This window comes from Aulonocara stuartgranti (assembly GCF_965226115.1).
Source record: "Aulonocara stuartgranti genome assembly, chromosome: 10".
NCBI lineage: Eukaryota > Metazoa > Chordata > Actinopteri > Cichliformes > Cichlidae > Aulonocara > Aulonocara stuartgranti.
In genome coordinates this window covers 3357845-3378081 of record NC_138946.1, presented here as the reverse complement: position 1 = coordinate 3378081, position 20237 = coordinate 3357845, and the positions used below count along the sequence as shown (strand labels likewise).

Below are 20237 nucleotides of genomic sequence, written 5' to 3'. Positions count from 1 at the left end.
CTCCCTCAGGCATCGACCAAAGTAAGAGTGAATTTAATGTCAGGCACTAAAGATAAAAGCAGCAACCTCATGCTGCATATTTGTTTTCAGATATAGCGCAATAAAAAGTTATGAAGCCTTTCAGGTAATGCAAAGTAAGCCATACTATTAGTGTATTTGCTCACGGGCACTGCTTCTTTCTCCTGTACCCGTAACAATGTGGGTGTGTGCACTGTTGCTGCAAACTAGTGTGTTTTTTACACCACTAAAATATCCCATTACTGGATACACCTGTCAGCCTATTCAGCTTTTTCCTATTTTCTGTCATATATATCTGGTTCCACGGGTGGATGTTCACATTAAGCACAGCCAAATTTTAAGGTTTCATAATGGTAATGAACTTTGAAGAGCTGAAGTAACGACCTCATTTTTTTCTGGATAATTTCTTTCTGACATCAAAGCTCAAAAAAAGATTTCTCGCCAGGTCTAAGCGAAAATTTGGAGTTATCTCAAAATTGTGGGATATTTCAAGATTGTGCGTTATTTTGTGTCACTTACTTAAAAGTAGGTGAAACCTTTCATAGAACAAACTGAAAGTTTCAAGTCAATAAACCAAAATTTCTGAATGAGAGGCGGGAAACCTAAAACACAAACACGTGATTTCTTCCTTAGGGGATACACTCCTTTGACTTAGTGCCATACTCAGGAGTTCGGTGCTGTACATTTTGATTGTGACTTTGCCTTACAATCAAGTGCATTTATTCAAGTGATTTATAGAATTAACCTCCAGTCATTTATTTTTGGACATATATGCAGTTGATTATGATTTTGCGGCTGTTTTGTTTTCTATACATAGATAATAATCTAGAAAATCGGTCTGTGCTTCCCACCCGACCCTTGGAGTATTGATAGCTGTAATATTTTTGATGAAGCCTTGGTATTATATATTTCCAGAGTTAAAGGCCCAAATCTGATGCTTTTTAAAAAGAAAAAAATGTAAATAGGACTGTAGTAGCAAATAGTTTGGACCCAGAAGGAATCAGAACTAGAAGATGGGCCTGTAATATAAATATATGTTAAAATAAGACTTTTATTATGTTCTAGCTGTTTTGAGCCTGACCCTTGTAAGTTTACCCAGAAAGCTCTTTTTTATTTTTATCCTGAGAATGATCAGAAAACAGAGCAAACATCCAGGGTATTATGCTTGTTTAGGTTTGTCTACATCAAAGAAAATATGTCTAGTTTTCCCTTGGATTAGGCGTAAAACTGATTTGGCTGAAGTTTCTAACAGAGCTTGTGTTTTTCAACCACCCTATGTACTGTGAGGGCTTCTTCATGGCTTCATCAAATATTCATAAGTTATTCAGAAAAAAGGCAGCTGATTCTGAGGAGGTCCTTCAACTGTGCTGCTTCACGCCATGATACGGTTATTCCGGTGTCTCCAGCAGGGTGAGCCAACAGCTCCTCTGGTCCAGCGAGCAGAGCCTGCCCTCCCTGCCCTCCAGTCCAGGCGTGGAGAACCAGTCCGCCTCCCAGTTCCTCCTGCTCCAGAAGCTGTCACTTCTCAAACTCACCGCTCTGATGGACAAGTACTCCCCGTCCAGCAAGCAGGGCTGGAACTGGTAAGAAGTGTGAAAGGATGGAGCTTAGTGGGTGATTTCATGCATGAAAATAAAAGTTAAGTTCAGCGGAGGTCGAGAAGGTGAGAAAAGTCCACAGATGTGAGGAGAAACTTTTTCAAGGAAACAACTGTGGGAAGGAGGACAGGTGGGCGGGTGCAGGGTAAATATTTCAGGCAGCCTATTTAGAAAAGTCATTCATAATTCATTGCTCAGGTGCAACCTTGCCTCATCTGAAAACAGAACAACAACACACTTCAAGAGGAATAAGCTCCCCCCCCAAAAAAAAAACACAGGGAGGACTGCCAGTGGCTCACCTTGAGTCTGTTTTCCTGTGAAATTAAAGGAAAGTGTGATCTGTAGTTGTTTCTAGTTGAGACAAATCAGCAGTCTTAATTTACTTGTGTAGCATCTTTCATGAAGGTACGTGTAGCTCTGTGTGATCCACTGATAGCTTGTAAGACAGAGCAAAATGTAATTGTAGTAATAAAACAATAAAAACTAAATGGATAAATAAAATACAAACATTTTAACCATGTAAGACCCAACCCATCAAAAAATAGCCAGAAAATTCAGATTTTGGGGGGGACTGGCATGTGTAATAACCCTATATCATGTTGTTTATGATATATTTTAATGATATTTATTATATAGTTTTTATATCACATTTGATATATTGGGAGTTTTTTTTTTGGCCATAACATTATTTTAAAAAACCCACGAAGTGAACGTAATAATGCACCTCTGGGTAAAAGAGGCTAAGTTGCGCTTATGTACCGTACACGTGAAACACCTGCTATTTAGTGCTAACGTATTTGCTTTTATTGTGAAGTTGTTAAGTCACAGGGGATTGACTCGCTTTTGGAGGTAACCTCAAGTGGCGACTACAGGAACTGTTTTCAGTGTTAATGCTAAGCTGAGCTACCTATCCGGTCTTTAAGTGATGGCGTGATGAATCCTGCTTCGGGGCTCACTCTACTCTTTGTTTATTAAGGCTGTTGTGTTTTTAGCATGTTTTAATGCTTTGTAGCTTGTTCTGTTTAATCCCAACAAGCACCTAAAAACAGTCAGTGATCACTGTCGGCCTCTCTCGGTTTTATTACCGTTAATCATTTTAAAGCTCAGTTTTTAAAACCTTACGATGTAACTACAGCCCAACAGCAGTATATGAATGACTAACCTCGTATTGTGGATGGATTATGTCAGTTGCTCTCCCGACTAAAGTTTGGTGCGTTTACAGCATCCTGCCATGCGATTGCATTTGTCCCTAACCTTTGGGAACCCTCACGCTAACTTTTATCAGGTGGAAAAAAAGTTAGCGTTCATCCTCCAGCTTCACTGTGTTTATATTATGCTAACATAGCTGTGTCGCTAGCGGTCACGTAGCACATCATTATATACCAGCTAGCCCAACTTCAGTAACCCTACAAACGTCACTGCTGTTTAGTTTTCTGTCTTCATTTATGTTGGAAGTGATAGCAGAGCTGTACGTCTTAATTCGTTTCGGAAATCTCTCCGTCAGAACATGCTATATTATATTCAGATGAAAACTAGCGAGCTAACTTCCTGCTAACTTTTAACTCTATTAAATTTCATAAATTCGGCTTTCATGGATGCCTGGCTGTTGAACTTAATTGTTACACCTGGTAAAGCAACAACGCTGATCATTTTATTAAAGATGAAAGGATTTAGACCGTTTTTAACTCTCAGTGATCGTATGACTTCGGGACCTGCAGCAGAATTTGGGCCCAGGTTGCAGCTACATATTTATCAGAAAGCCCTAAATGTGGTATTGATCTTATTTCAGTTTTCAGTAGAAAGTGAATAAAGTTCATCCAAGTATATCAAACTAGTCATTTTATTGTAGAAGAACTTAGCTCAGTTTTTTTGTGTAATCAGTTTGAATCTTCCTGAGGTGGTAGGAGTGTATGTCGTGTTTTCAATGTTGCTATCGGAGCTTAACATGCAAGTTCTGAGGACAGGGTAAACACAAACGGATACCTGTCTGTTTATTAGGAGTGTTAAAGTCAAGCTTTACTTATGCTTTAAATGTAGGGCTTCACTTATTACTGACACACATGGCTGTAATGAGATCAGCGTTTCGCCTCCTACACTGTTTTTGGAGTGAACCCACGTTCAGAACTGAGACTAATTAATTTTTCATTTGAATAAAACATTCAAACATTCTGCTTGTTTACGTTGCTGAGCACTTAGGTTTTCATTATTATTAATATTATTATTGTTGTTGTTGTTATTATGTGCTCTCTGTGAGCATGTGACCTGCTTGTTTTACGCTTTGGTAGAAAACCAATTTGTTTTTGGTCGTGGCTGTTATGCTCAATGAGATAAGGCTGGATGTGGGAATAGAAAACCCTCCTGAAATTACTCCTGGTAGATATTCCTCTTTAATTTTCAGGATCAGACGTGTGTTTGAAGGGAATAACAGGGAAAAATTCCTTTGTGGAAGCAGGTTGGGGAAGAAAGCTTCCTACGCTCCAATTTGGCATTTCAAACTGCTCCGCTGGGTTAAAAGTCTAATAAACGGCATGGAAGGGAAGGAGGAAAGCATTGCACAGACGACCTCTACGACATTACAGAAGAAAACATTAAGTTAACATTTGTGAAGCAAATTCTGAAGTCTAAATGACTTATTCTCACTCACATTGTGTGAAAATAATGTTCCTCTTTTAGCCGAACCAAATAAAGACGATGCTGTTGTTGGGACTGCGTTGGGATATGTTTCACCCCATCCATAAAGACCCAAACAGGTTTTGGTAGCAGGCTGTAAACAGGTCTGTTTCTGCTGTAAGTTTGGATATTTAAATACGGGACTCTTTGGGGATTTACCCACTTTTGGAGCCGGCTACAAGGAGATGGGCGCTCGTATGAACACATATGAAAGAGGTGTCAGTCTTACCTTCAGCCTTAATAACAAAGAGTTAATAAGTGTAGCTCTGTGTGCTCCGTCACTTCAGCACAGTTGGGAGAAATGCTCCAGCAATAGAAGAAAAACACCTCCAGGCTTCAACAGTTTGATCAAGTCTCCTCATTTCATTGATTTAATCACTGATGCCAAAGCGAGCTCTTGATGATTAAAAATACGGCAATTAACTGCTGATTGGGGCGCCTGATACTCAGAGGCACTTTGCTCAAAATAGCCGGTTTGTTTCCGAGAGAAGCTGCAAGGAAAAATGAAGGAACGGGAAAGGGAGTGGAAAAACTCTAAGACATTTGTCCTTTTAGAGGAAGCTTCAGAGACGAGACACTGTTTTATAACTTTTAGAGATAATGAGCCAAGTAAAAGAGAAGAGGTTTAATTTATATTAAAAGACTGCAGTTTTATTCTGAGTGCACTCAGCACTACAATTCCCAGCTAAAAGGCAATCATTCAGTCATTACAAGGATGCTGGTACCAGTTCAGAAACACAGGGAAACTTTAACAGTCCTTTCAAAAGTTCAGATCTCTTTGATCAACGTCCACGGTTTCTGAATGTTTTTCCTGCAGCGCTGCTTTGAATGGCACACACATTTTAGCAACCACCAGAGACTTATGCAATCAAAAACTGTTTATTTGGCTCTCCCTTCAAAAGGAAACACTTCCAAACTGCCTTTTTCCCCCCCAAACACTCGACTGATTGAGATTACACATTCTTGAAATGCCTGCAAAATGATTTCAGAGTATACATTCATTTCCATAACTTGTCTGCGATTTTTATATATTATATATTTCACGGTCTAACAGCGGCCTCTCGCCTGCAGGACTGTTCCCAAACCCCCGAGGAAGACCAGGCCGATGGAGGTGAAAGGCCGACGAGTGTTTGGGGTTCCTTTACTCCTCAGTGCCCAGCAGACAGGAGAACCCATCCCCCCCTGCATCCTCCGAGCTCTGGTCTACCTGAGGACCAATTGTTTGGACCAGGTAAACCAACAAAAACCTGCAGGGATTGAAGAAGCTGTGTTTAACAAGCTGTGTCAAAAATGCAGAGTGCCGTGTTATTCAGTGGCCATTTGTGTTTTATTGAAGTTGAAGAGACAATATTTTTATTAAGTTTCACGGCCACATGTGCTTTTGGTGATACTGGGAAACAGTTTTAGTGAAACTGGCTTTTAAAAATCAAAATATAACCCTTAAAGTGGCCTTGTAATGGAACTGGGTGTAGACTGTGATGAAGGCTGACTAGTTCCATAAAATAAACGTTAAGAATCACAAAGCATCGTGATTTGATTCAATTTCATCAAATTTAGTTTGATGAAATAAAAGTTTTTAGTACTTTAACTGTTTGTTGTTTACTACTTTTAACCCCAGTTGAATATTTCTTGAAAGTTAAGAGGAATTGAAAGCGTTAAGAAAAAGCGTCTGCTGCAATCATGCACAATAGTGTAAAATATGACAATAAGAACGTTTAATGTCTTTTACTTCCCCTCAGGTGGGCCTCTTCCGGAAGTCGGGGTTGAAGTCTCGCATCCAGTACCTCCGTGAGCTGGTGGAGTCTGACCCAGACGGAGTTTCATTCGAGGGCCAGTCCGCCTTCGACGTGGCCGACATGCTGAAGCAGTTCTTCAGAGACCTGCCCGAGCCAATTTTCACCAGCAAACTCTGCGAGTCCTTCCTCCACATTTACCAATGTGAGCAGATAACACTCAGTTCTGATTGATTGTCATGAGGGATCAATGGTTTGCTTTCCTAACATGCATCTTTAATAAGAGACAGTTTAAGGACTTTAATCTTGCCATAAAAGCATCTCGTCCCCTTCTTCATGCAGATTTTCCAAAGGATCAGCAGCTGGTCGCGGCTCAGGCGGCCATTTTGCTGCTTCCGGATGAGAACAGGGAAGCGTTGCGGACGCTGCTCTACTTCCTCAGTGATGTTGTGGCTTGCGTGGATGAGAACCAGATGACTCCCACAAACCTCGCCGTCTGCCTGGCGCCGTCTCTGTTCCACCTCAACACCCTGAAGAGGGACGCTAATGCAGCTAGGTGAGCCGAGGCCAAGAAAACGGTCTTAAAATGTGTTTCTGGGGCATCAGCAGGCATCGGTTACCTCATCGCGTCTTCTAAGCGTCTTTTAAAAATTGACATCAGACGTTTCTCTAACTGTGAGGAGTCACACAATCTCAATATGGAAAGAGACGGAGGGCGTGAGGCGTCTGACCCACATTGTCAGAGTTATGTAAGTTTTAACAGCAGTTACATAAAGAGCTGGAGGTGTGGAGTCCACTCTGCCTGTATCTGTGTGTGTGTGTTGCTTTGGTTTTGGCCTAAAATGAAAGCAGATGAAGATCAGAAGAGCTGGGAGATTTCTCTGAGAGCTGTTCCTCTGCTAAGCAGCTTGTTTTGCAGCTTTTAGCCCATTTACTGCAAATCGTTTATTTGATATCTTGCCTGGAGCAGATTTTCTGACACGTCTCATCCTGTGTGTCCTTAAACATAAAACCGAGCGTCGTTTCCTCCTGCTCAGAAGTCCGTGAGGTGACGACGTCAATGCTGTTGTGGTCAAATTAGATAAAACTAAAGTAGCCTCGAAATCTTACAGTTTTTTAAATGATTGAATCGTTTTGGTAGCTTTGCAGTCTCTGTAGGTACCATTTTAACCCCTAATAACCAACAGTTAACTTTATGTGTGCCTGTTTATCTGACAGTGGGCAGGTTGCTCATTGAGGCGCTTTTTCTTCCTCATTTTTCCGAAGCGCTCTGCTCTCACAGATCTCATGACTTCTGGATCTGATCCATCTTTTTCATATGTCTCTTCTCTGTTAGCGAGAACCCGTCGGCAGAGTGTACACTTATTACATAAGCTCCACAGATTTCCATCTGACCTCAGCTTCACGCAGTCAGATGAATAAGTAGATTTTCTGCCGCTCATCTGTTTCATATTGAGAATGTGGTTTAGAAAACAGGAAAACTAGATGATATTCAACAGTATTAGAGTTCATTTTTTAAGGAAAGATCCAATGTAATTGTATGGAAGGCTCATGACTTGGCTTGTGCCGCTTTTGAATTCTCGTGTTCGGTATTAGAGAGAAAATGTATTTCTGTCATTTTTTTATGCAAACGTTCAGCAGTGATTTGTTGGCTGTAGTTAAGGCTCGGAAAGTCGCTTTTTAGGAAAACAAGTCACTAAGTTGGCAACACTGCATCCTGATCAAGCCTCTCTTTTGAACCACGTTAGCTCCTGTTAGTTTTGTTAAACCAGGATTAGGCTGGACGAGCTGTTGGTTTGTACCTTCAGGAAGTCAAACAGTGAAGCTGCATGTTGCATCTTTGACCGGCGTCGGTGATGAAACATGAGACGAGCCTCACGCTGAGACTAAAAAAGGCTGTTTCTTTGTTGTTGTGTTTTTTAATAAACTGAGAGGCGATACTGATGTAAACATGACGGAAACATTTGCATGTTCACGGTTTCTTCCATAAAAATGGAGGAAACTCTGGGAACAGCTGACACCTACAACAACTGTCAGTCCTGTCTTGCTGTGTAAGTTGTATCTCTCTTTTCTTTTCTAACTTTCTCTCAGCCTTTTTTACATAAGCCACTTTGAATTGCCGTCTTGTTGAAAGGCGCTACACAAATAAGCGTCCTTTTGTCTGTCAGCCTTCCTTTCTCTCTCCACCCTCGCTCCGCTCATTCTCTCCTCATATATCTCCTCCTCTGCCTCCTCTTTCGTCTCTCATTCGTGTAATCACCCTTCTTTCAGCTTTTCCTCTCTCTGCCTTCTTCCTCCCTCCCTGCCTTTCCTTTTCATCTCCACCTCTTCCTCTTTCCACTTTGCCTCTTTTCCTCCCTTCAGGCTGACGGGACGGATGATGGAAGTGACACAATCAGCACTTTGTGCCTCCCGTTCTCCCTCGAGCTAAAGTCCCGGCCCGTCAGAAATCGTGTCACACTTTGTGCTGGGAACAATAACTCGGGGTGGGGGGAGACTGCCGCTCCCACAGATCTATGAAATCTCATCTGGTGTTTCTGCTCTGACAGAACTCACCACTCCCACAGAGTTATACTCTCTTTAATGCATCTGACCAGCTGGGCTTGCTGGAAGTACTGTGTAATTTCTCAGTTAAAAAGAAAAAAAGAAGCTCATCTCTCATCCGCCACAAACTAAAACAACTTGAACTTTCTGTGAATACATCCAGTCAGCCTCAGTCGGTTCAGTGCAAGGGTTTTCCAGAAAACATGACCTTCTGAAGGTGGTAATTCCTGATATATGCACAAAGCCTGAAGCGCTGTGACACTGACACGTCCCCAAAACAAAAAGCATAGAGCTGCAGGGTTCCTGTGGCTTCTTACAAAAATCCATTCAATTAATTTGATAATAACATTCATAATGTTTTTGCCCCCAAACAAAAACTTACTTGACTGAAATCTACAAATCTTCCTGCCAGTTTGACCATATTCCTACATAAAAGAAACCCAAATGAATAAAACTGTTTTTAAACCTGATGACTGTAATCTGACAGAGGCATGAAGTTTAAAACAAGAAGCTTTGACGGCATGATGCTGGGTGGAGGATCAGAGTGAGGGAACCATTATGGAAGGAAAAAACAGTTGGGAAGGAAAACCAACTTTGTTCTCGGTGACCAACCCCGAGTACTTAAAGTACTCCTCTAATAGGAGATGATAACAGGATGTTGAACTTGCTCCTGTGGTGTCGTTGCTGTAGGTCCGGTCACAGGAAGTACAGCCTCGGCCGCCCGGATCAGCGAGACCTGAGCGAGAACCTGGCCGCCACCCAGGGCCTGGCTAACATGATCACCGAGGTCCAGAGACTGTTCCAGGTACCACCAACCCGATGCAAAGGACGTTTCTAAGCATGAAAATACATTTTTGAGAGATTAAAAGATCTAAATCATCTTTCTGCAGCTTCCAGAGTTTTGGCCCGGCCAGAGTCTAACCGCCAGTGATGACGTCTTCACTGAGGAGTCCAGAGGAGGCCTGGTTACCTCGAGTCAAAGCGGCGGTGAGGAGGACTTGGAGGAGAGAAGGCGCAAACTGCAGCTGAGCACCCAGCAACTCCTGAAGGAGGCCAGGGAGAAGAGCCGAGGCTGGGAGAGCCACCCGGCTCCAGATCACGTGGAGCTGGCCTACAAGAAGGTGAATGTGGGGGGGCGGGGGAGGAGGAAGTGACATCACCACGCGGTTTCTGTGTCGCACTATGAAGGCTCGAAATTAACCTTAAGGCCTGCCTCTAATTTATCATCTCTGCTCATCTTCAGATGGACGATGGCTGCCCGCTGTGGATGTGGCGAGGCTCTGTGGAGGTGGACGCCGCACAGGGGGAGCTGCTCCACCGGCTGCTGAGGGAGCAGCAGCTGTGGGAGGAAGGCCTTCATCAGGCCGCCGTCATCCAGACCTTGTCCAAGGACGCAGACGTCTACCGCTACCTCCTTCAGGGCCAAGGCCACGGCCTGGGCTCGCAGCCCCTACAGGAGCACCTGCTAATCAGGTAATGAGCCACAGCGAGCCCGCGAGCGCTCGCCTCGACCTGCTGAGCTGTACGGAGCGGGGAGGACGGGGGAGTTGAAGCTGAAAGTACCCTCAAAGTGTCACTTTGAGTTACACTGAAACAAAGCATGCCTTTTGTGTGCGTGAGGTTTGAATGGGGGGGTTGATGAAATTTTAATCCGAGCCTGAAGTCAGATGAGACGTGACAGTATCTGTGTTTACAGTTGGCCCGCGTCGCTGGTGCACCTTCAGACTCGCCTGCCGCTGTGAACGCTGTGAGCATGAACTCAGAGTTACCCTGACTAAGAACTAAAAATCACCACTTCTGCATAATGCATCCAAACGAGGTCTTTTACTTTCACCAAATCCCTCACGGACACCCAACCAGAACATTAGTGTGGTCGTGAGGACCCGTGGGCTTCGAATGAAAACGTCAATCTTTAAAAAATAAATAGTTTCATTTGTTTGAAGGAGGAAAAACACTGAAAGCAGCTGGTCGGGGTCTATTTGAACCACCTTTGGTGTAACGCTTAATAAGTTCCCCAGCTGATGGCTTACACTGAAGCACATTTGCATTTATTTACAGGACTTTCAACACATATTCAACAGAAATGAAATAAAAATGATATTTAGCACAAAGAAGGGTGATTGTAGTTTGGTTGCAGGATTTGTCTGACTGAGTCCTTTTGCTTTAGAGGCTGCTTAGTTTAGATGTCAACGGCAAGACAAGCATCACTCAGACAGCGGCAGATTATCCCACACAGTAAAAATAATGTTGTGGGAGCAGAACTTTGTAACATGAATCGCTCCCTCCTCAGGATCTGGCAGGCAGACCCGTCCTCCGGCCTGACGTACCTCTCCTCTGTGTCTACCGAACTCCCCGAGGTGCTGGCGGAGGGGATCAGGGTCCACACCCACATTTGCCTCTACCTGCTGGAGCCCACAGGAATCAGGAAGACCCGACTGACACACCTCTGTCGCACAGATACAAGGTGAGGAGACGTTTTAAACTGATCTGAGCCGCAAGTAGAAAGCATTTAAATGTTTACAGTAAAGTGGCCAAACGGTCCTTTAAGTTTAAAGGCTGAAAGGTGAATTGTGCAGCAACTACACAGAGGCCGAGAGGGTTTAAGGCCGTGAGAAGCCTATTAAAAGAAATATCTAGAGAGCGCGCTTATTCCATGTTATCTCTCTTAATTGAGCCCGTTCTGTGTTTTTGACCTCTGCCAGCACCCATCTGCAGCTCCTCCCTGTAGGTGAGCAGATGAGAAAAAGGAGGAGGAGGAGCAGGTCTCCTCCTCATGATTCATGCCCTTTGAAACTAAGTTGCTGCAGATTTTCTGCTGCTTACGTGATCAGGCTGACTCTCGGCGGAGCCCTGCAGCTCCATTTGTCTATGCTGATTAAATGAAACTAACCCTCCGTGCCACAGAAAGCAGGTGGCGGTGGCGCTCTCGTATCCCTGACATTGAACTACACGGGAAGGCGCTGTAGGCAGCGACACTGATTCAGTGTGTGGGAGGCACATTTCTGCCAAAATGTAAGCTCTCAGGTTTGATCTGGTCGAGCTAGTTCATATTTCTTTTATTGATCCTTCACAAACGAACCAATGGTGATCTATCCTGTACCTGACGAGACATTATAAATGATTGTAATTACTATAATAAATCCTCAGGGAACCACGAACAGCTCCACAAGATTCCATAGATGAAAAAAAAGAACTGGGCCACACCTTTTAATCTTTGAATTTGGATGTTTTAAGGGCTCAAAATCTCATCTGGCATTAACATCATCACAGAAACTGCACCAGGAGCTTCGTTGCGTGGGCTTCCATGGGCGTAATGTGCACGTGGTACAGTTCTTTTGTCCATATAAAGTCTCGATAACTACTGTGGCACTGCTCTGGGAATAAAATAAGACACAAAATTAGGTACAATAACTCCCATGAACATCTCAAAAATGTAATGGTGACTCATCCTTCCTCCTGCAGTGGATTCAAAAATTACAAAAACATAGAGCCGGGCGATATGAGAGGTTTTCATATCACGATATGTTTTTTTCATTTCAGGCGATAACGATATCTATCACGATATAAGCCAAATAACTATATTTGTAAGATTTAAATGTGCCGTTGCTCACAAGTAAAATGTGAAATAATCAGCAGCTTGTTTTTATTTAAATATTTATTTCCCATAATAAGTTCAACAGGGTAGATGTACTTAAGGAACATGAGACTTTTTCAGATAAATAAAGGCAAATATTGCAAACTACACAAAAGGCAGCCGCTAAAGCGTTTAAGTTTCAAAATAGAACAAACGAAACAGACTAAATTGTCAATTCCACTTAGAAACAAAATATTAATTCTAAAAATAAATCTTAGTTTGTTTTACAGAAGAACAGACAAAACTGACTAACTTTTGTCAATATCAAATAAACTGAGAGCTAAAAGGAAATTCTCAATCTCTCCTTGTTGTATAGCTGAGCTTTTCAAACAGTTTTAACAGTTACTTTAGTCTGACAAAAGCCGAATGACGAATTAGCGCTTCCAGTCAGAGACTGAGGCTACGTCCACACGTACACGGGTATTTTTGAAAACGGAGATTTTCCGTTTTCGTTTTAAAAAATAATCCCGTCCACACATAAAGGCAGAAATGAAGGAAAACGCTGCTATGAACATGCCAAAGCAGCAGGTGGCGCTAGATTCCTAACCGTGCCGAAATGTTGGCCAATCAGAAGTCTAGAAGCCTCGGTGGGAAAAAGTAAACAAAGCTGCGGCATAGAAGCAGAACCGAGTCGTATGTGTGGAGGGACAGTAACTGTGTGTATATGTAAGCATTTAAACACTGCAGAGAGTAGAATTAACAGTATTGTAGAAATTCATTCACCGAAACAATAACGTGGCGCACAGTGTGACGCATGCACCAGTTTATTGTATTTCCAGACTTGCTTTCGGCACATTTACAGTGCTCGCTACTGTTTTTTGTCAGACTTGAAATAGCAGAAATACCTTCACACTACGGAACTTCTATGGCTCTTCCGTTCGACAATCTCTCTGGCGTTGGAACCATCATCTGTTTTCTCTTCGGTCACGCTCGGTTGATTTTTCTAGTCGGCACACTCATTTCCTCCATTACGCGCTGGCTGCTTCCCAAACAAACACACGTGCGGCTTGGCACTTGTGCTGTACATAACAAGTCACGCGACATGACGCTGCGGCTGTGATTGGTTCGGCTCTGCGCTACTTAATTTGGATTGGCTGACCTTTTTTTTTTTTTTTTTTTTTTTTTTTAAGAGGACAAGAGCGGCGAGGTCTATCGCGATAGCTTAATTTCTCTATCGAGTAAAAGTTATATCGCGATACATATCGTTATCGTTCTATCGCCCAGCTCTACAAAAACACCAATAGTTTTTATTTTATTGCATTAAACAGCCGCAACCCACTTGCTCCGGTGTCCTAAATGTGACGACAGAAGTGATGTCTCAGCTGCTTACAATAGGTATCCTTGAATATTGCTCCATCCTTGAGGACGGACTGCCGTGTAGATTTGTTCCTGGTTCTCAGAGGAGTGACCACACTGACGTTGGTGTCATGGACTCATTTCTGCATGTAGTATTGGCGCGGCAGCTACGACAGCAGTGTCGAGCAGAATCCATAATGCCAACGTGATTATGATCATTCTTTCGGAAACATCTCTGCACATGTTTCATAGCAGTCCATAAGTGAGAATAGGGTACATCCCCTGGGAACCATGAACAGCTCTACAAAATAAGTAACACAAACCTACAGGTGGAAAACCTGCACCACTGCTCCCAGAAAACCGTTATACACCAAAGCTTCTGCACAAAGCTCAGGATGTATCCTCTGGAACCAGAAACATGTCTATAGAACTGCATCCAGTTTTTGATGAAGACCAGACCAATCAATGCTGTCCATAGAGACACAAGCATCACAAATAAAATTTCAAAGATGCAATTTGTCAGGATTTTCTACCGTTTCACTTTTGATTTCCTAATTTTCCCTGAATGTCGCCGTGTGAGAAAATGAACTCCAGTCAAAGAGTGAAAATGGTGATTTGCTACATGAGACGAGGGCAGAGCAGCAAAGACGGGTTTGATCTCTCACTGTGTGATTATCTCAGCAGGCGTTTCAGTCGGCCCATTACGACTGAAGTGAAAAGAAGCGCACAATCACACACTCGCGTCTGCTTCTGATGAGTACGTGCTGAATAAAGAGCCGCCTGTGAAACTGAAACTTCTGTATGCGACGTAGAGCGCATACAGAAGCGAAATCAGCTTCATTTCCAGGCAAACATCGGCCCGCTCGCGCTCCTGTTACGCAAGAGTGATCACGTAAGAAAGAAGTGAAAACGCCCAGAGGGATGAGTGCCTTCACTCTTCCCGTTGTCCAACTTCCTCTCGCCTTTAATTTCCTCTCATCTAAACATCTGTGATGCGCCAGCCTGTCTCGGGCTTATTTGCTGTGGCATTAATTTTAAGTGCTTGTTAGCTTTGAAGGCAAGACAATAGATCCACTGCATCAAGGTCAGCGGGGCTTTTTACAGTACAGGGCTGTGAAGGAGATCCTATCGCCTCCAGAGGAAATTAAACACGTTACAGCCTCAACGAGGAGGGAGGGAGCGGGGAAAGCAACGTGGATTTTCAGGCTGAAGCTCAGATGCTCTGTTACCTGTTCTTAACTCAGGTTTAGATGATGAGCCTGCATAGAAGAACTTATAAACAAGAACTGCAGAAATGTATTTAAGGGACTTCATACCTCAGTCAAAATCTCTGAATACCTTCTTTGTCGTCTCATCCAAAGCTCTCAGACATAAGGACAGACTTGAGTTTTTGATGTGCCTGCCATGCTTCCTGCACTGACCCCTGACTAAAAAAAACAAACCAAGACCATAAAACATTTGACCAACATTCAAAACAGTCTTGGTGCTCATTTGAGTCCAAGCTTTAACAAATCCAGCAATGAAATACGTCCGTTAACAGTCTAAAAAACAGAAGGGGGCAGTACTTCCTCTGTGCTCTGGCTAAAACTGCAGCCCCCTGGTGGCCCACGCAGGTACTGCAGGTGTGCCCCGATAAGTCATTTGCAAAATATAGCTTTAAAAAAAAGTCGTTAGATATTAAAACATAATCCTCTGGATAAAGCGATAGAAAATGCCCAAACCGATCCCAGGATCCAGTCGTTTGGGGTTTCAAAATCAAAAAGGATTTTTTGAGTCCTGCAGGCCACCATCTCTCAGCTTTTAATAAACGTGATGAAATTGTGAAACTGAAACTACGTTTTTTTAAGTATGGCATTAGTACTTATTGTTAAGGCCGTTACACACCCGACATGTGAAGTCCGTGCCCATTTCTTTTGTGTTAAAATGATTTTTTGGTCTATTTAATTGGATTAATTTTGTTTTTCTGATTTTTATTTATTTATTTATTTATTTTTGCAGCGAGCTCAGTGTGTCCACACGTCACACGACAAGTTTGAGCTGTAAAATCCACGTTCCACGTTTGTTCCTAATGCGCTCGGTGTGTATCAACCTTTATTCCACATTTTTGAAGCTATTTTTGATCCTGATGTGAATCCTGATCTAAAGCCATTGATGGAGACTTGAGTTCAAAATCAGAGGATTGAACCAGCAGGCCAGTGTAAGTCCTGAACGACAGGTGTCGCCACTCAGGCGAAACCTCATCAGAGCTGATTTAGGAGCATGTTTTTCGAGTGTCATCTTTTCAAACTGCTGCTGCGTCTCCCTGAAATCCGACGCAATCGTAAACTTTTTGGTCCTGCTGTGGCGGCAAAACGCAGGAGGTTACAAAAATGAACAGCAGCAGACATGATGTCACTTGTGTTGTCGTGCGGAGACATTTGTGTGCCTGTAACGGTGTAATAGTTCCCCTGTCCCACCTTTTTCCCGCTGACACACCTCCTCTGTGTTTTATCTTCCAGGGGTCGGTCGCAGGAGTGGCACAGCAAGGTGAGCGGACTCCGCCTGGCCTCCGGTCTGCTGGCCATCAAAGACTCCTTCAGAGCCGAGTACAAAGAAACAAAGATATGAGCCCATGCAGAGAAAGTCAGGCTCATCTGGAGCGCTCGTCCTCCTCCTACTCTTCTTCACGTCTGGCTGAACTGCAAACCGAGCAGAATGCAGAACGAAACGGGGCGGACCGCACCGTCGCTGTCCTGCGTCTTTCTGGAAGTTTGAAAACTCTGCCGTTGGAGTTTTCTCTATATGTTTGCTTTTTACTGTGGGTGACCTTGCGGATTGCCAGCAGCACCTCTGCACTCCCTGCTGTGCCTGTTACACTTCACACTCAAGTTCACACACAGACACACAAAAATGCAAAGCGTGGCGAGCTTTGACAAAGGACGTTTTGATGGGAGGGTGAAAAAGCTGAGGCTGGTTTGACTTTGAGGAAAAAAAGGAGCAAGTGTGACTTCTGCAATAATGGCATCACCGGCAGGAAGAGAAGGAGGCAGGGGAAGCTGCCGGGACAAAGTCAGGAAGCGAGGACAGAAAACATCAGGAAGCAGACTTTCGGCCACCAGAGAGCGGCTGCTGTATCAAACCTGTGACCGAGAACAAAGAAAAGGAACGACGTGCGGCCGTCCTGAACGCCTTAAAAGGACATCGAAAGCTGTGAAGTCGGCTCGACGGTTCTAGAGACGGTCCGGCTAAACCAATCGGGAAAAATCTGAGGAGAGACGAGCAAATCGTCTTTCTCGAGCTTGGCGGGGACTGCAGGGCGGTGATGCCTGTAATAAAGGGGACTTTCTAATGCCTACACACACTTTTTGCCATCACCGGAACTTCTGAATTCGCTCCTGTGACGGTTCGCAGACGAGCGATATCTACCTCTACACGGGACGACGCCGCGGTGGTGAAAACTCGGAGGCCGAACTCCAGGATTTTTTTTTTAACTTTGTATTTATTCTTGTACAGATCTTCGAGTGTTGCTTTTAAAGCCTGCTTGACCTGAATACTGCATGAAAAAGTCATTAAATTCTATATCAGATTATTTAACTTTAAAGTACATCTGAATACAAATGTTCTATCCAGATATGTTATTTAATTCCTGGCTTTGTGTGTGAAACATATCCGTGCCAAACACCTAATTAAAATGTTTATTTCTCCTCAAACCTGCTTCCTGTTGTTATTTCTCCCCCTCTCTCTCCTCTGTGACTCGTCTGAGTGCCAAACAGATTACCGACTGTAATTTTGCGGGAAGGCGGGGGAAACAGCAGGCAGCGTGAAGATGAGGTGCCACACTGCGCCACTGAAGCACAAGAGATTAATAAGTATGGCAGTGCGATCCAAAAAAACCTTCCAACCCTCACCTCTCCCTCCTCCTCATAAACATGCAATGTATTATGCAAATCGTGTCTAATTTGCATATCTTATTGGTTCATCTCTCAGATCACATGGTTAAACTGCTGATAAACGCGATAAGACGGAAACGTGAAGTAAAAATACTTATCGGGGCAAAGACGTCGTGCCCTGGTCCAAACAGGCTTGTAAGAAAGAGACAATGAGAGAAAACAGAAGTCCCTGCAGGCGGTTTCATTTCCACACAAGTCTGTTCTTCCATATGGTGCCAAAGCATCACGAGCTGAACTTTGGATGAACTCAGGTCAAAGGTTCAAGAAGCCGGCCAAGACTAGAAATCACAAAATAACGTGTACCAGTCCGGGGGTCGTTTGGTACCAGGCCGCGAGAGTTGAGGCTCAGGTATGAAATGTATGGTTTTATCGTTATTTTTATTTTATCGTTAACTTGGTTTCCCTGGGTCTTTTCCCATGTGTTATGAATAAATGTTATTTTTTTGGTACTGGCGCTGGTCTTATTTTGCTGTATTCATCCACGACACCTTAAAGGCCGGTCCATGAAAATATTGTTGGACATAAACCGGTCCATGGCCCGGTTGGGGACCGCATAATCCAAATGTACTCATTGTTAATACTATGCTTTTACTTGGGTAATACTTTGGTTACTATATATAACTTATTAATCCTTTCATTTTCTGTTACTATGTAATTACTGAGCCGTAATACAAGTGGGGTTTTTTTTATACCTCAAGAGGTGGTGGAGACCAAAACTGGAGTTAAAAGATTAAAAGATTACTGGACTTACATTCCTGAGACAAACGCAGACACGGGTCCAGTGGGATGATAACTTCGCCAGAATGGACTCAAGCTGACACGTGCTCTGTAAAGACAGACTGCAGTCATGCACAGTGGTAGCCAAAATACATGCAATTTAAATATAACCAGAAACACAAGTAAAACTTTATCTTTGAAGGTAAAGAACAGAGTTTAAGTTTTGAAAAGTTTCTTATGAAACGAGGATTTGAGAAGGACGTCAACACTGGGAAACGAAGAAGAGACGGTTGAATAAAGAGGGAATCTGTCACAACAAGAAAATAAAACATGAAAAATAAAATAAAACATGAAATTACATTTTTTGCATTGATGTAATGCTTCAGTATGCACGACCCTCTCAGCTGAAATCGTTTTAAAGCTAAAATCTACATGTTATTCATTAATTTTCAAATGTAAAAATTCACCAAAAAAGCTGAAAAAATAGTAAAGCTGTTGATTTAACAAGTTAAATTACAGTAATTTACTCACAGTCCTGCAAAGTTGAACATTTATGCTTTCCTTAACATTTTCCAAAACTGACTGCAGTCTTTGCCGGCCCTTTCTGGGCCCGGAGCCTCATGTTTGACACCCCTGGTTTAGACAATTCAAACTACTCAATCGCACTTCTCTAGAACCTCACTTTTCAAAGTCATGCTGAAAATGATAAAGAAAATTGGAGTTGAATCTGCCGACACAAACAAACAGATTGCATCTTTGTGGCTGTATGTACAGACCTGCTTTTTACCTGCACTTCTCAGGTGAGCCCCCATCCCGAACCTGAGCACGTTGTTCAGCAGCTTTGATCTCCACAGACGTCGTCACCAACTGCCAGGCCCTGAAACCACCCAGTCCTTCTAACCCAGCGCGAGACATAAAGGAGAGGGAATAAACTTCAGCTGAAAGGACTGAGTGATGATAATCGTCTCTCCCACTGAGGCAGGAGGGTTATTGCTTCTGCAGGTGTTACTGAGGTGGCGGTGGCATGGCGAGCGGTCTCCTCCCGGGGCAACTGTCAAAACACCTTTAACGCCGTCCTTCAGCAGCAGCAGCGTGGCAGCACCCAAAAGAATAAAAGAATAAACTAAAACAGAGGCTCTGCGGAAGCCTGATGAATGTTTCATGAAGGAATTATTGCCTGAGAAGGTACTGAGATAAAGTCCCGGGACGTATGGAACGATAAGAGACAACTAGAAAGGAAAGGGACTTTATATTTTTCATAAGCTTCAAAGATGGGTCACAGGAAGACATCTTCAGAAGTCTTCTAACAACTATTGTATGGCTTGTGGCCATTCTTGGAGACATACAATTTTTATATCTACCGCAGTGCACATCTGTCTGGGGGGTAAAGGCAGACTCAACAATTACAAGCTCGCGGGCTGCCTCGAGGAAGTGTGTGATGTATAATTAAGTTCGTCAAATGGGTTTGTTTGCCTCACACTTTGAGTTTCTGAGAAACAAAGGCCACTTTCTCACACGAGTCATGGAAAGTGAAGACTAATTGTTATCTGAAATGCAGCGCGAATCAAATGTGACTTTCCATACATCAGGGTCAGGGACGCAGGGTGGGCGACGCAGAGGAAAGCAATTAGAGTCGAAATACATGCAAAACAAAAAAGCTTTAAGCTTTAAGTCAATCTGTGGACTTTATGTGTGATTAACCTGTTACGCAAACCTTTAAAGGAACGAGTTCGGTGTCTGAAGAAGAGACACGGTGAAAACTGGAAATACAGCAGAGGTGAAAGCTCGAGTCAGTCAGCCACAGCTCGCTGTCGTTGCCTTTACGCGTCCAGAAATGATGCTACAACTGCTGATAGCAAAGCCCTTTGTGCATTTTTATTTTGTGTGGATATTGTTCACCCTCATTGGGGCTCTCAGATTACTAGCTAACATTACAAACTAAATAGCTAACCGAATACACTGCACTAAAAACCTGTGTATGATTGTTTGGTATATTGCCTGTACAGTTGCCCATAATTCTAATGAAAAGCACCAACTTGTCTGCAAACACTTGCCAACTACCAGCAAAGACGTGGTAAAACTTGAAAAAGTACAATGC

At 43.2% G+C, this 20237-nt stretch overlaps 1 protein-coding gene across 3 annotated transcripts in view; it reads left to right on the top strand.

The window, feature by feature from the left end:
- The window catches only part of LOC309716111 (rho GTPase-activating protein 7), a 115304-nt gene extending 98122 nt beyond the window's left edge, over nt 1-17182 (top strand). For 2 of the 3 annotated variants that reach the window (XM_082549718.1, XM_082549720.1), the window contains exons 9-17: nt 1425-1601; nt 5358-5517; nt 6026-6224; nt 6362-6575; nt 9254-9368; nt 9454-9684; nt 9807-10036; nt 10854-11027; nt 15992-17182. In XM_082549718.1, coding sequence (XP_082405844.1) covers nt 1425-1601; nt 5358-5517; nt 6026-6224; nt 6362-6575; nt 9254-9368; nt 9454-9684; nt 9807-10036; nt 10854-11027; nt 15992-16100 — 1609 coding nt within the window. In that variant the 3' untranslated portion in view covers nt 16101-17182. The remainder of the gene's footprint in view (nt 1-1424; nt 1602-5357; nt 5518-6025; nt 6225-6361; nt 6576-9253; nt 9369-9453; nt 9685-9806; nt 10037-10853; nt 11028-15991) is intronic. The other variant, XM_082549719.1, reaches the window with a different exon arrangement.
- Nucleotides 17183-20237: the final 3055 nt, after the last annotated feature.